Source organism: Thunnus thynnus, chromosome 16 (genome assembly GCF_963924715.1).
Source record: "Thunnus thynnus chromosome 16, fThuThy2.1, whole genome shotgun sequence".
NCBI lineage: Eukaryota > Metazoa > Chordata > Actinopteri > Scombriformes > Scombridae > Thunnus > Thunnus thynnus.
This window is the reverse complement of record NC_089532.1, coordinates 1,465,552-1,481,802: the sequence shown is the minus strand read 5'-3', so window position 1 is coordinate 1,481,802 and position 16,251 is coordinate 1,465,552. Positions and strand designations below refer to the sequence as shown.

Below are 16,251 nucleotides of genomic sequence, written 5' to 3'. Positions count from 1 at the left end.
AGTTTCCAGTCTGCAAATATTATTCACATCAGCTTTCAGGTTGTAAACAGAACTTGTGAAAGTGAGATTTGATGCTGCAGGCTGTGATTTCTCTGACTTCTGTGACCAGATGTGAATAATTATATGTTCAGTTTATAGTTTAATCATATTATGACTGGATTTGATGGAGTCCACATGTGTTTAATTTAGTGTTGATGTTCAAATATGAGTTTTTTAGTAAAAACTGTAACACTCAGTGTTTGAGTGACGACTGAGAAAACTTCAGCAAACATCTATTACGGCGTCTTCACGGCTTCAAACTGGAGTCAACATGTTATTTCCTTCTGATGTTTATTACGATTGAACTGAACTCAACGTCTCATATGTGCAGAGTTTTGATCAAATGATTCCTGAATGACTTCTGCAGTAGAAAAGGTGGAGTAACGTTACCTGTGATGGTTCAATAAATCAATCACAGCTGTCAGGAAACTAATCACCACTGTTTTAGATGCATTTCTTTGTTGCTGATTAATATAAATGACAAAAACTCTTCAGCACAGCAACAGTTTGTGGAAGAAAATCAGTCACAAGAAGTTTTAATCAAGTCTGGATTTACTGACTGACTAACAAACGTTTGTCTGCTCTGAACATGAACTCTGGACTTTGTGGTGTTTCAGGAGGAAAACTGCCTCAAATAAACTCTCATTTTAGTTTCACATTTTCTCCAGAAGCTTTGAATGAGATCCTGAGATGAAGACAGAAGAAAATACTTTGCTCACTGTTGGAAAAAACATCTTTCTTGATTATGTAAAGCTTCAGATTGTTCACACATCCAATCAGTAAAGTCTGTTAAATGACTCTTGTTCAATGATTTCATGTTCAGATTCACTTCATCCACACAATCAGTTAGTTTAACCCAGAATGTACAAGAACATAATAAATGATTATTATCATGATAATTACAGTTTGATTGGACATTTCTCTATGAATTTACAAAGTGATGAGAACAAAATATCTATGATGAAGGAAGTTCTGCTGTTTTCTCTGTTTAAGAAACAACAGCACACAAATACATCAATACAAACATGAAACTAACATTTAGAACAAAGAGAAGTTTATATTTTCATCTGAAGAAACGTCAGTGAAGGTAAAAGACGTCATCATGAGCAGCGATAGCCTCCATGGATAAAAACACACAGCAAAAAGTGACATTTAAAGAAACTGAAAACATTAACAGAACAACAAATGAAAAGAAGAAAGTGTTGATAATCCCAGTTTGATTGACAGCTGATCTCTGCAGTTCAGAAACACCACAGCAACGAGCTCTCAGAAACAATGGAGACAAAAACATGAAGAATTACAACAGAATCTGACACATGAAGTCTGAAATGACTTCTGTCTATTTCAGTTCACACAACTCAGCTGTGGTTCCATCATCATAAAGATAAAGTCCAGCATAGAGAGGCTGAGTGAATGTGGTCTGGACTCTGTGGAGGAGAGTCATGGTTTCAGAGACTCTGTAGAAGGACAGAATACCTGCTCTGTGATCCAGGTACACTCCTACTCTGGAGGAACCAGGACCTGAGACGGGAGTTGAGATTTTGTTGAACAAAAATGTATAACTGTTAGTGCCACAAATTAACATCCAAGATTTCTCATTGAATCCAAATCCACATTCATACGAGCTTCCTGCTCTGCTGATATTCTTGTATGCGACTGCTACATAAACTCCTTTCCCTCTCCATTCCACCTCCCAGTAACAACGTCCAGTCAGACTCTCTCTACTCAGGACCTGACACCATCCAGTGAATCTGCCTGAGTGACGAGAATAAGACTGTTGTTGACTCGTTAGTTCTGCTTTTCTGCTCCCATCAGATAATAACAGATTCATGTGTGCTGTGTTTGGATCCAGAGTGATTTCACGTGAATATCTTAAGAATCCAGCTCTGGTCTTGGGTTCTGGTTCTGGCAGTAAAACGTCCACTTCAGTCCCTGTCAGTGAGATGTTTGTCCATTTCTCCATCAGGATGTCCTGTAGTTGATCTCTGAGCTCTGACACAGCTGCTGTCACATCCTCAAAGTATCTCAGAGGACGGATATTGATGCTGGATGAGTCTGTAGATGCACTGAGTTGTGACAGTGAGGGGTAGTTGAGTAGAAACTGGTTGTGATCCTCTGTGTGTGAGAGCTGCTTCAGTTCAGCGTCCTTCCTCTTCAGCTCAGTGATCTCCTGCTCCAGCTTCTCCTGAAGCTCTTTGACTCGACTCACTTCAGTTTCCTGCTGGGATCTGATCTGCTGCTTCACATCAGAGCTTCTTTTCTGGATGAGACGGATCAGCTCAGTGAAGATCTTCTCACTGTCCTCCACTGCTTTATCAGCGGAGCGACTGACGGCCTCCACCTCCTGTTGAAGCAGCTTCACATCTTTCTCTCTGTCCTGGATTCTCTGCTGGATGTTTTGTCGACTCACCTCGAGCTCTCTCTGCCTCTCAGTCCTTTCTGCTGCAGCTGAGACTGTGTCGTGGCCTTTATGTTCATCCACAGAGCAGAGATAACAGATACTCTGCTGATCAGTACGGCAGAACATCTTCATCACCTCATCATGACGAGAGCAGATGTTCTTCTGGAGCTTCTCCAAGGGGTCGACCAGCTTGTGTTTCTTTAACGGAGCTGCATCATAATGAGGCTGGAGGTGATTCTTACAGTAAGAGGCCGAACAAGTCAAGCAGGACTTGAGGGCTTTCAGCTTCCTCCCAGTGCAGACATCACAGGCCACATCTTCAGGTCCAGCATAGCAGTGATCAGCAGGAGCAGCTTGGAGTCCAGTCTTCCTCAGCTGCTCCACTAAATGTGCTAACATGGTGTTTTTCACCAGGACAGGCCTCGGTGCGAAGACCTGTCTGCACTGAGGGCAGCTGTAGATCTTCCTCTGATCCTCTCCATCCCAGAAGCTTTTAATACAGCTCATGCAGTAGCTGTGTCCACAGGGAATAGTCACCGGATCCTTCAGTAGATCCAGACAGATCGAACAGCTGATTGTTTCTCGGCCCAGTTGAAGTCCTTTCTGCGCCATTTCAGCTCTCAGTAGCAACGACTGTCTGAGTTTCACTTTCTTAGAAAGTGAAAGAAGTTTGAGCTCTGATCTGAACAACATGTGTCTCTGCAGTGAATGCAGCCTGACATGTTGGTTAGACCCATCCTCAAACTGTAGATCTGAAGGGGAGGGAACCAGGAAGTATGAGCACAGAGTGGAGCTTGTTGTGTTGAAAGAGCAGGGAAGTTTATCAGGACGAGGAGCAGCACTGTGAATTAAAACTGATTTACAGTGAGGTCTCAGTTGAAACCTGCTCACCATGAAAACATTTTTACATTTAGCTGTAAAATACTTGTTGGTGTGTCAGGGTTTGGTGATGCTTCCACACTGCAACAGATTTCACATGTTTTTATCATGTTGTTTCTCTGCAGCAGTGCTGTGTTTGAAATAAAAGCAGGTAAAACCAGAGAGTTCATCTTATCCAGCAACACTCTGCTGATGAATGTCGACCTTTGACAATCACATGATCCTCTGTAGAAACTGTCAGCAGCAGGAGTGGAAGAAATATTCAGATCCTTTACTGCAGTAAAAGTACCAATACAGCAAAGTAAAAATACTCCATTACAAGTAAAAGTCCTGCATGAAAAATCCTCTTACAGTAAAAGTACATAAGTATTATGAGCTTGATGTAGTTAAAGTATTGCAGTAAACGTACATAGGTATTATGAGCTTGATGTAGTTAAAGTATTGCAGTAAAAGTACATGAGTATTATGAGCTTGATGTAGTTAAAGTATTGCAGTAAAAGTACATAAGTATTATGAGCTTGATGTAGTTAAAGTATTGCAGTAAAAGTAGTGGTTTGGTCCCTCTGACTGATATATTATTATATATGACATCATTAGATTATTAATAGTGAAGCATCAGTGTTAGAGCAGCATGTTACTGTTGTAGCTGCTGGAGGTGGAGCTAGTTTACACTACTTTATATACAGTTAGCTAGTTTAGTCCAGTGGTTCCCAACCTAGGGGTCGGGCCCCTCCAAAGGGTCAGCAGATAAATCTGAGGGGTGGTGAGATGATTAATGGGAGAGGAAAGAAGAAAAAACAAAGTTCTGATACACAAATCTGTTTTCAGTTTTTGGACTTTTTCTCTAATCTTTGATTTTTGCTGAAATATTGGATCATTTGAACATTTATTGAAATGAAAGCATGTGAGAAGTTTAGAGGGAAAAATCACTATTTGGTGGAGCTGTTAACAACTCATAGACATGTGAAATGTGACCCCGACTACACACTGCTTTTTGTAAGACGTCAAAAGCCAAAAAGGTTGGAAACCAATTTGACAAACATCGAACCGTCTACCGTTTTATTTCATTTTTACTGTATTTATTTATTTATTTTTAAATCATGTTGTTTGTTGATGCTGTTTATCCTCATCAGCTTGTTTTTAACACTATGTGGTGAAGCCAAAGACGTTTCCACAATCTCACTAACTAACTAAATAACTAATTAATGACTTAAAGCACTTTGACACCATTTACCATGATGAATGACAGGATGCATTCTTATTATCATGGTGTGTTTTAATTGGTTTAAAAACATGTTTTTGTCTAAAACTGCAGACAGACCGAGTGGAGGAGCTTTAACCTCCACTACATCCCTGGTTAGCAGGATGAAGGCGCCCTCTTGTGTCCTGCATCAGTTTTCAGATTTCAGTTGTTGACCTGCTGTGATGTTCACTGCAGGAAGACGTGTAAAAACTCCACTGAGCCTTTAACAGCTTCAAACAACATCAGTAAAGACAGATTTTAATATCTGTAATATCACACTGTGTCAGTTTGTTGACAGAAGTCACTTCCTGTAACACTGACGCTGCATTCCAGTCACATGGGAAAGATGGGAGAGAAGAGTTTCCAGTCTGCAAATATTATTCACATCAGCTTTCAGGTTGTAAACAAAACTTGTGAAAGTGAGATTTGATGCTGCAGGCTGTGATTTCTCTGACTTCTGTGACCAGATGTGAATAATTATATGTTCAGTTTATAGTTTAATCATATTATGACTGGATTTGATGGAGTCCACATGTGTTTAATTTAGTGTTGATGTTCAAATATAAGTTTTTTAGTAAAAACTGTAACACTCAGTGTTTGAGTGACGACTGAGAAAACTTCAGCAAACATCTATTACGGCGTCTTCACAGCTTCAAACTGGAGTCAACATGTTGTTTCCTTCTGATGTTTATTACGATTGAACTGAACTCAGCGTCTCATATGTGCAGAGTTTTGATCAAATGATTCGTGAATGACTTCTGCAGTAGAAAAGGTGGAGTAACGTTACCTGTGATGGTTCAATAAATCAATCACAGCTGTCAGGAAACTAATCACCACTGTTTTAGATGCATTTCTTTGTTGCTGATTAATATAAATGACAAAAACTCTTCAGCACAGCAGCAGTTTGTGGAAGAAAATCAGTCACAAGAAGTTTTAATCAAGTCTGGATTTACTGACTGACTGACAAACGTTTGTCTGCTCTGAACATGAACTCTGGACTTTGTGGTGTTTCAGGAGGAAAACTGCCTCAAATAAACTCTCATTTTAGTTTCACATTTTCTCCAGAAGCTTTGAATGAGATCCTGAGATGAAGACAGAAGAAAATACTTTGCTCACTGTTGGAAAAAACATCTTTCTTGATTATGTAAAGCTTCAGATTGTTCACACATCCAATCAGTAAAGTCTGTTAAATGACTCTTGTTCAATGATTTCATGTTCAGATTCACTTCATCCACACAATCAGTTAGTTTAACCCAGAATGTACAAGAACATAATAAATGATTATTATCATGATAATTACAGTTTGATTGGACATTTCTCTATGAATTTACAAAGTGATGAGAACAAAATATCTATGATGAAGGAAGTTCTGCTGTTTTCTCTGTTTAAGAAACAACAGAACACAAATACATCAATACAAACATGAAACTAACATTTAGAACAAAGAGAAGTTTATATTTTCATCTGAAGAAGCGTCAGTGAAGGTAAAAGACGTCATCATGAGCAGCGATAGCCTCCATGGATAAAAACACACAGCAAAAAGTGACATTTAAAGAAACTGAAAACATCAACAGAACAAGAAATGAAAAGAAGAAAGTGTTGATAATCCCAGTTTGATTGACAGCTGATCTCTGCAGTTCAGAAACACCACAGCAACGAGCTCTCAGAAACAATGGAGACAAAAACATGAAGAATTACAACAGAATCTGACACATGAAGTCTGAAATGACTTCTGTCTATTTGAGTTTACACAACTCAGCTGTGGTTCCATCATCATAAAGATAAAGTCCAGCATAGAGAGGCTGAGTGAATGTGGTCTGGACTCTGTGGAGGAGAGTCATGGTTTCAGAGACGCTGTAGAAGGACAGAATACCTGCTCTGTGATCCAGGTACACTCCTACTCTGGAGGAAACAGGACCTGAGACGGGAGTTGAGATTTTGTTGAACAAAAATGTATAACTGTTAGTGCCACAAATTAACATCCAAGATTTGTCATTGAATCCAAATCCACATTCATACGAGGTTCCTGCTCTGCTGATATTCTTGTATGCGACTGCTACATAAACTCCTTCCCCTCTCCACTCCACCTCCCAGTAACAACGTCCAGTCAGACTCTCTCTACTCAGGACCTGATACCATCCAGTGAATCTGTCTGGGTGACGAGAATAAGACTGTTGTTGACTCGTTCGTTCTGCTTTTCTGTTCCCATCAGATAATAACAGATTCATGTGTGCTGTGTTTGGATCCAGAGTGATTTCACGTGAATATCTTAAGAATCCAGTTCTGGTCTTGGGTTCTGGTTCTGGCAGTAAAACGTCCACTTCAGTCCCTGTCAGTGAGATGTTTGTCCTTTTCTCCATCAGAATGTCCTGTAGTTGATCTCTGAGCTCTGACACAGCTGCTGTCACATCCTCAAAGTATCTCAGAGGACGGATATTGATGCTGGATGAGTCTGTAGATGCACTGAGTTGTGACAGTGAGGGGTAGTTGAGTAGAAACTGGTTGTGATCCTCTGTGTGTGAGAGCTGCTTCAGTTCAGCGTCCTTCCTCTTCAGCTCAGTGATCTCCTGCTCCAGCTTCTCCTGAAGCTCTTTGACTCGACTCACTTCAGTTTCCTGCTGGGATCTGATCTGCTGCTTCACATCAGAGCTTCTTTTCTGGATGAGACGGATCAGCTCAGTGAAGATCTTCTCACTGTCCTCCACTGCTTTATCAGCAGAGCGACTGACGGCCTCCACCTCCTGTTGAAGCAGCTTCACATCTTTCTCTCTGTCCTGGATTCTCTGCTGGATGTTTTGTTGACTCACCTCGAGCTCTCTCTGCCTCTCAGTCCTTTCTGCTGCAGCTGAGACTGTGTCGTGGCCTTTATGTTCATCCACAGAGCAGAGATAACAGATACTCTGCTGATCAGTACGGCAGAACATCTTCATCACCTCATCATGACGAGAGCAGATGTTCTCCTGGAGCTTCTCCGAGGGGTCGACCAGCTTGTGTTTTTTAAATGTAGTTGACTCAAAGTGAGGCTGAAGGTGATTCTCACAGTAAGAGGCCAGACACTGCAGACAGGACTTGAGGGCTTTCAGCTTCCTCCCAGTGCAGACATCACAGGCCACATCTTCAGGTCCAGCATAGCAGTGATCAGCAGGAGCAGCTTGGAGTCCAGTCTTCTTCAGCTGTTCCACTAAATCTGCTAACATGGTGTTTTTCACCAGGACAGGCCTTGGTGTGAAGGTCTGTCTACACTGAGGGCAGCTGTAGATCTTCCTCTGATCCTCTCCTTCCCAGAAGCTTTTAATACAGCTCATGCAGTAGCTGTGTCCACAGGGAATAGTCACCGGATCCTTCAGTAGATCCAGACAGATCGAACAGCTGATTGTTTCTCGGTCCAGCTGAACTCCTTTCTGCGCCATTTCAGCTCTCAGTGGCAACGACTGTCTGAGTTTCACTTCCTGATAAGTTGAACATGTTTTACAGCTCATCACATGTTGGTTACGCCCATCTATAAACTGTAGATCTGAAGGGGAGGGAACCAGGAAGTATGATGTTAATGGCTTCTCAGGGTTTGGTGATGCCTCCATATTTCTCTAACTCTTCCTTAAAATCAGATCAATTTCTATTTAGTGGTTAAAAACAGCTGATTGGAAACAGGGAGTTATTACACTAAAGTGTGATAAAATCATTTAATGGCTGTATCATCATTTTCTCACATAATTAATAAACTTCTCTGGAGCATTTTCACTGTGTTTGAAGTAAAGGCAGATAAAACCAGAGAGTTCATCTTATCCAGCAACACTCTGCTGATGAATGTCGACCTTTGACAGTCACATGATCCTCTGTAGAAACTGTCAGCAGCAGGAGTGGAAGAAATATTCAGATCCTTTACTGCAGTAAAAGTACCAATACAGCAAAGTAAAAATACTCCATTACAAGTAAAAGTCCTGCATGAAAAATCCTCTTACAGTAAAAGTACATAAGTATTATGAGCTTGATGTAGTTAAAGTATTGCAGTAAACGTACATAGGTATTATGAGCTTGATGTAGTTAAAGTATTGCAGTAAAAGTACATGAGTATTATGAGCTTGATGTAGTTAAAGTATTGCAGTAAAAGTACATAAGTATTATGAGCTTGATGTAGTTAAAGTATTGCAGTAAAAGTAGTGGTTTGGTCCCTCTGACTGATATATTATTATATATGACATCATTAGATTATTAATAGTGAAGCATCAGTGTTAGAGCAGCATGTTACTGTTGTAGCTGCTGGAGGTGGAGCTAGTTTACACTACTTTATATACAGTTAGCTAGTTTAGTCCAGTGGTTCCCAACCTAGGGGTGGGGCCCCTCCAAAGGGTCAGCAGATAAATCTGAGGGGTGGTGAGATGATTAATGGGAGAGGAAAGAAGAAAAAACAAAGTTCTGATACACAAATCTGTTTTCAGTTTTTGGACTTTTTCTCTAATCTTTGATTTTTGCTGAAATATTGGATCATTTGAACATTTATTGAAATGAAAGCATGTGAGAAGTTTAGAGGGAAAAATCACTATTTGGTGGAGCTGTTAACAACTCATAGACATGTGAAATGTGACCCCGACTACACACTGCTTTTTGTAAGACGTCAAAAGCCAAAAAGGTTGGAAACCAATTTGACAAACATCAAACCGTCTACCGTTTTATTTCATTTTTACTGTTTTTTTTTTTTTTAAATCATGTTGATGCTGTTTGTCCTCATCAGCTGTCCTGTGTTGTTTTTAACACTATGTGGTGAAGCCAAAGACGTTTCCACAATCTCACTAACTAAGTAAATAACTAATTAATGACTTAAAGCACTTTGACACCATTTACCATGATGAATGACAGGATGCATTCTTATTATCATGGTGTGTTTTAATTGGTTTAAAAACATGTTTTTGACTAAAACTGCAGACAGACCGAGTGGAGGAGCTTTAACCTCCACTACATCCCTGGTTAGCAGGATGAAGGCGCCCTCTTGTGTCCTGCATCAGTTTTCAGATTTCAGTTGTTGACCTGTTGTGATGTTCACTGCAGGAAGACGTGTAAAAACTCCACTGAGCCTTTGGCAGCTTCAAACAACATCAGTAAAGACGGATTTTAATATCTGTAATATCACACTGTGTCAGTTTGTTGACAGAAGTCACATCCTGTAACACTGACGCTGCATTCAGGTCACATGGGAAAGATGGGAGAGAAGAGTTTCCAGTCTGCAAATATTATTCACATCAGCTTTCAGGTTGTAAACAGAACTTGTGAATGTGAGATTTGATGCTGCAGGCTGTGATTTCTCTGACTTCTGTGACCAGATGTGAATAATTATATGGACAGTTTATAGTTTAATCATATTATGACTGGATTTGATGGAGTCCACATGTGTTTAATTTAGTGTTGATGTTCAAATATGAGTTTTTTAGTAAAAACTGTAACACTGTGAACTTCAGCAAACATCTATTACGGCGTCTTCACGGCTTCAAACCGGAGTCAACATGTTGTTTCCTTCTGATGTTTATTACGATTGAACTGAACTCAGCGTCTCATATGTGCAGAGTTTTGATCAAATGATTCCTGAATGACTTTTGCAGTAGAAAAGGTGGAGTAACGTTACCTGTGATGGTTCAATAAATCAATCACAGCTGTCAGGAAACTAATCACCACTGTTTTAGATGCATTTCTTTGTTGCTGATTAATATAAATGACAAAAACTCTTCAGCACAGCAGCAGTTTGTGGAAGAAAATCAGTCACAAGCAGTTTTAATCAAATCTGGATTTACTGACTGACTGACAAACGTTTGTCTGCTCTGAACATGAACTCTGGACTTTGTGGTGTTTCAGGAGGAAAACTGCCTCAAATAAACTCTCATTTTAGTTTCACATTTTCTCCAGAAGCTTTGAATGAGATCCTGAGATGAAGACAGAAGAAAATACTTTGCTCACTGTTGAAAAAACATCTTTATTGATTATGTAAAGCTTCAGATTGTTCACACATCCAATCAGTAAAGTCTGTTAAATGACTCTTGTTCAATGATTTCATGTTCAGATTCACTTCATCCACACAATCAGTTAGTTTAACCCAGAATGTACAAGAACATAATAAATGATTATTATCATGATAATTACAGTTTGATTGGACGTTTCTCTATGAATTTATAAAGTGATGAGAACAAAATATCTATGATGAAGGAAGTTCTGCTGTTTTCTCTGTTTAAGAAACAACAGAACACAAATACATCAATACAAACATGAAACTAACATTTAGAACAAAGAGAAGTTTATATTTTCATCTGAAGAAGCGTCAGTGAAGGTAAAAGACGTCATCATGAGCAGCGATAGCCTCCATGGATAAAAACACACAGCAAAAAGTGACATTTAAAGAAACTGAAAACATTAACAGAACAACAAATGAAAAGAAGAAAGTGTTGATAATCCCAGTTTGATTGACAGCTGATCTCTGTGCAGTTCAGAAACACCACAGCAACGAGCTCTCAGAAACAATGGAGACAAAAACATGAAGAATTACAACAGAATCTGACACATGAAGTCTGAAATGACTTCTGTCTATTTGAGTTTACACATTTCAGCTGTGGTTCCATCATTATAAAGATAAAGTCCAGCATAGAGAGGCTGAGTGAATGTGGTCTGGACTCTGTGGAGGAGAGTCATGGTCTCAGAGACGCTGTAGAAGGACAGAATACCTGCTCTGTGATCCAGGTACACTCCTACTCTGGAGGAACCAGGACCTGAGACGGGAGTTGAGATTTTGTTGAACAAAAATGTATAACTGTCAGTGTCACAAATTAACATCCAAGATTTCTCATTGAATCCAAATGCACATTCATATGAGATTCCTGCTCTGCTGATATTCTTGTATGAGACTGCTACACGAACTTCTCTCCCTCTCCACTCCACCTCCCAGTAACAACGTCCAGTCAGACTCTTTCTACTCAGGACCTGATACCATCCAGTGAATCTGTCTGGGTGACGAGAATAAGACTGTCGTTGACTCGTTCGTTCTGCTTTTCTGTTCCCATCAGATAATAACAGATTCATGTGTGCTGTGTTTGGATCCAGAGTGATTTCATGTGAATATCTTAAGAATCCAGCTCTGGTCTTGGGTTCTGGTTCTGGCAGTAAAACGTCCACGTCAGTCACTGTCAGTGAGATGTTTGTCCATTTCTCCCTCAGGATGTCCTGTAGTTGATCTCTGAGCTCTGACACAGCTGCTGTCACATCCTCAAAGTATCTCAGAGGACGGATATCGATGCTGGATGAGTCTGTAGGTGCACTGAGTTGTGACAGTGAGGGGTAGTTGAGTAGAAACTGGGTGTGATCCTCTGTGTGTGAGAGCTGCTTCAGTTCAGCGTCTTTCCTCTTCAGCTCAGTGATCTCCTGCTCCAGCTTCTCCTGAAGCTCTTTGACTCGACTCACTTCAGTTTCCTGCTGGGATCTGATCTGCTGCTTCACATCAGAGCTTCTTTTCTGGATGAGACGGATCAGCTCAGTGAAGATCTTCTCACTGTCCTCCACTGCTTTATCAGCAGAGCGACTGACGGCCTCCACCTCCTGTTGAAGCAGCTTCACATCTTTCTCTCTGTCCTGGATTCTCTGCTGGATTTGTTGTCGACTCACCTCGAGCTCTCTCTGCCTCTCAGTCCTTTCTGCTGCAGCTGAGACTGTGTCGTGGCCTTTATGTTCATCCACAGAGCAGAGATAACAGATACTCTGCTGATCAGTACGGCAGAACATCTTCATCACCTCATCATGACGAGAGCAGATGTTCTCCTGGAGCTTCTCCGAGGGGTCGACCAGCTTGTGTTTTTTAAATGTAGTTGACTCAAAGTGAGGCTGGAGGTGTTTCTCACAGTAAGAGGCCAGACACTGCAGACAGGACTTGAAGGCTTTCAGCTTCCTCCCAGTGCAGAAATCACAGGCCACATCTTCAGGTCCAGCATAGCAGTGATCAGCAGGAGCAGCTTGGAGTCCAGTCTTCTTCAGCTGCTCCACCAAATCTGCTAACATGGTGTTTTTCACCAGGACAGGCCTCGGTGTGAAGGCCTGTCTGCACTGAGGACAGTTGTAGATCTTCCTCTGATCCTCTCCATCCCAGAAGCTTTTAATACAGCTCATGCAGTAGCTGTGTCCACAGGGAATAGTCACCGGATCCTTCAGTAGATCCAGACAGATCGAACAACTGATTGTTTCTCGGCCCAGCTGAACTCCTTTCGGCTCCATTTCAGCTCTCAGTGGCAACGACTGTCTGAGTTTCACTTTCTGAGAAAGTTAAACAAGTTTGAGCTCTGATCTGAACAACATGTGTCTCTGCAGTGAATGCAGCCTGACATGTTGGTTACACCCATCTATAAACTGTAGATCTGAAGGGGAGGGAACCAGGAAGTATGAGCACAGAGTGGAGCATGTTGTGTTGAAAGAACAGGGAAGTTTATCAAGACGAGGAGCAGCACTGTGAATTAAAACTGTGTTTCCTCATTTACAGTGAAGTCTCAGTTAAAAGCTGCTCACCATCTGAAAACATGTTTACGTTTAGCTGTAAAATATTTGTCAGGGTTTGGTGATGCCTCCATATTTCTCTAAATCTTCCTTAAAATCAGATCAATTTCTATTTATTGGTTATAAACAGCTGATTGGAAACAGGGAGTTATTACACTAAAATGAGATAAAATCATTTAATGGCTGTATCATCATTTTCTCACATATTTAATAAACTTCTTTGAACATCATCCCAAAGGACATGAATGAAGCAGATCAGCTGATGAAGTACATTTGTTGATTAGTATGAATTGATGAATCTAGAAAGTGGATGTACTTTTGTCTTTTACATTTGATTAATCAACAGACATCACACTCCAGCGTTTTATTTTCATCCTATCAGTACAGTATTAAAGCTTTATTGATCATTGTGAAGAAAATGATTCACATTAAAGCATCAACGAGAAATAAAAGCTGCTTCAAACACACCGTGTTCAACTTGAACTTCAGCAGCTGTTAACACAAACTAAAATTACTGCAAAATAAACCAGAACGCAGTGAAAACTAAAGTCAAATAATCAATAATAAAGGCTTTAATTTCATTTTTTGTTATTTAAAAGATGCAACCCTCAAGTGTGAGTAAAGGTTGGGCTGTCAGAGATGATTCCTCTAAACACAGACAGGATTGTTTACCATCAACCAAAACCAAAAGGAAAGTGAAAGGAATCAAATGAAGAAAAGCAACATATTATAAAATTATACAGGATTTAATATTTTCTAAAGGTGAAAATTAAAGTAAAATACCAACAACAATTAATACATTAAATATTAACAGCAGGCAAAAACATAAAATCAAAATAAGTTACTGTGCTGTAAAAGATTAAAACAAAGCAACAAAACAAGCAAACTTTACTGATATAACACCTTTAAAATGAGATGTTACACAGTGTTTTTCAGGAGGAAGAAAAGAGAAAGAGGACGATAAAAGACAGAGAAGACAATTTATAAAAACAAGGAAAATAAAGAGTACAAAACACTAAATATAAAAGTATAAAATGAAGAAAAAGCCAAATAAAATTATATATTTCAGAATAAGGCTTGCAATACTCAAGAAGCGTCAGTGAAGGTAAAAGACGTCATCATGAGCAGCGATAGCCTCCATGGATAAAAACACACAGCAAAAAGTGACATTTAAAGAAACTGAAAACATCAACAGAACAAGAAATGAAAAGAAGAAAGTGTTGATAATCCCAGTTTGATTGACAGCTGATCTCTGTGCAGTTCAGAAACACCACAGCAACGAGCTCTCAGAAACAATGGAGACAAAAACATGAAGAATTACAACAGAATCTGACACATGAAGTCTGAAATGACTTCTGTCTATTTGAGTTTACACAACTCAGCTGTGGTTCCATCATTATAAAGATAAAGTCCAGCATAGAGAGGCTGAGTGAATGTGGTCTGGACTCTGTGGAGGAGAGTCATGGTTTCAGAGACGCTGTAGAAGGACAGAATACCTCCTCTGTGATCCAGGTACACTCCTACTCTGGAGGAAACAGGACCTGAGACGGGAGTTGAGATATGGTTGAACCAAAATGTAGAACTGTCAGTGTCACGAGAAAACATCCAAGATTTGTTATTGAACCCAAATCCACATTCATACAAGTCTCCGTCTCTGCTGATATTCTTGTATGTGACTGCTACACCAACTCTTCTCCCTCTCCACTCCACCTCCCAGTAACAACGTCCAGTCAGACTCTCTCCATTTAGGACCTGCATATAATTAGTGAATCTGTCTGGGTGACTAGAATAAGACTGTCGTTGACTCGTTTGTTCTGCTTTTCTGTCCCCATCAGATAATAACAGATGTGTGTTTGCTGTGTTTGGATCCAGTGTGATTTCACATGAATATGTTAAGAATCCAGCTCTGGTCTTAGGTTCTGCTTCTCTTTTGTGGTTGTAATTACAGATAAGAAACACAGTAGTGATCAGAGACAGGGATATGAGACACGGAAACATTGTCAATGGTTAACCCTTTTGATTCTACCAGATCAAGTATATTGCCCTGCTGATGAGTGGCTTCAGTTATATGTTGAGTAAGTTCTAAGTTTTCAAGTAGATTCAAGAATTCCAGAGCCTTGGAGTCAGCAGTGTTATTAATCTGAATGTTGAAATCTCCATTTAAAATGATTCTGTTGTATGTGGTGATAATAAGAGCAGTCAGCTCAGAGAATTCTGGGAGAAATAGTGATATGTGTCTCGGAGGCCTGTATATTGTAATAATGAGAACAGCTGGTTCAGTTTTAAGCACAAGAGCAAGATATTCAAAGGATGAGAACTTAACCAGGTCGACCTTTGTACAGCTGAACCTTTTTGAGTAGATGGTGGCAATTCCATCCCCTCTTTTGTCAAATGTGTCAAGACCCTGAAGAGAAAAGCTCTTTGAATTGCGTAACGAAACATTATGTAATAACAACACATGATGGAATAACAGCCGCATTTTGTGATAAAGTGTTTTGTTGCGCTGGAGTAAAAGCAGCTGAGGGATGAAGCAAAATTAATCTTAAAGGTATCAATCACTTAATGAACTGGGGTAAGTTACAAAGGTTTTATTCCTGCCATATTGTTTTCATTGCTGAAAAATCAACTTCATGGTCCTGACTTATCTTTTTAATGGTCTCTGTTACTGACCACAGATCATTTTAGAGTTTGAAATACCAGTAGGTGATAATGGTTTGGGACAAAACATTACAGGTTTCATGCTGCATATCACTGACACAAAAGCACTTCCTGCATGACGTAAATTATGGAGTCAAGGAGTCGATTCCCAGATTGTAAATCAGAGGCAGAGGTAATTCCCAGTAGCTTCTGTGTATTTTTATATTGGTTTTGCTGTGATATTCTTTGTTAATTTTATAAACAGCCTCAGATCAAGGACTTGAAGGTGGAGACTGCAAACTGTTCTCATCACTCTTGTGTTTTATGTGAACACTAACATTCATTTTCTGTCATACAGACATTTACAGCAATACAAACTACAGTTCTATTTTCAGGAGTGACTTTAATGGATACAAAAAGTGAAAACATATAGCTTTCAATTCCCACAGACCCACAAGACAGCAATGCTAATGTGAAATGAGATTGTATTGGTAAAGAGTGGTACAGTTTAAGACATGAACGCCTTGAAGCTGTAACA

General features: G+C 39.9%; 3 protein-coding genes across 3 annotated transcripts; all 3 read right to left on the bottom strand.

The window, feature by feature from the left end:
- Window positions 1–769: 769 nt before the first annotated feature.
- LOC137199647 (tripartite motif-containing protein 16-like) lies at window positions 770–3,149 on the bottom strand. Its single transcript, XM_067614082.1, has one exon. The coding sequence runs from the start codon at window positions 3,131–3,133 to the stop codon at window positions 1,379–1,381; it is 1,755 nt and encodes a 584-aa protein (XP_067470183.1). The 5' UTR covers window positions 3,134–3,149; the 3' UTR covers window positions 770–1,378.
- Window positions 3,150–5,514: 2,365 nt separating this feature from the next.
- On the bottom strand, window positions 5,515–8,146 carry LOC137199646 (tripartite motif-containing protein 16-like). The gene has a single exon (XM_067614081.1). It carries the CDS (start codon window positions 8,138–8,140, stop codon window positions 6,299–6,301), a length of 1,842 nt encoding a protein of 613 aa, XP_067470182.1. The 5' UTR covers window positions 8,141–8,146; the 3' UTR covers window positions 5,515–6,298.
- Window positions 8,147–10,329: 2,183 nt separating this feature from the next.
- Window positions 10,330–12,995, bottom strand: LOC137199648 (tripartite motif-containing protein 16-like). The gene has a single exon (XM_067614083.1). It carries the CDS (start codon window positions 12,798–12,800, stop codon window positions 11,127–11,129), a length of 1,674 nt encoding a protein of 557 aa, XP_067470184.1. The 5' UTR covers window positions 12,801–12,995; the 3' UTR covers window positions 10,330–11,126.
- Window positions 12,996–16,251: the final 3,256 nt, after the last annotated feature.

Bases quoted from the DNA above. Each gene is read 5' to 3' on its own strand.
- LOC137199646 (XM_067614081.1), bottom strand. From the start codon at position 8,140: ATGGAGGCATCACCAAACCCTGAGAAGCCATTAACATCATACTTCCTG.
- LOC137199647 (XM_067614082.1), bottom strand. From the start codon at position 3,133: ATGTTGTTCAGATCAGAGCTCAAACTTCTTTCACTTTCTAAGAAAGTG.
- LOC137199648 (XM_067614083.1), bottom strand. From the start codon at position 12,800: ATGGAGCCGAAAGGAGTTCAGCTGGGCCGAGAAACAATCAGTTGTTCG.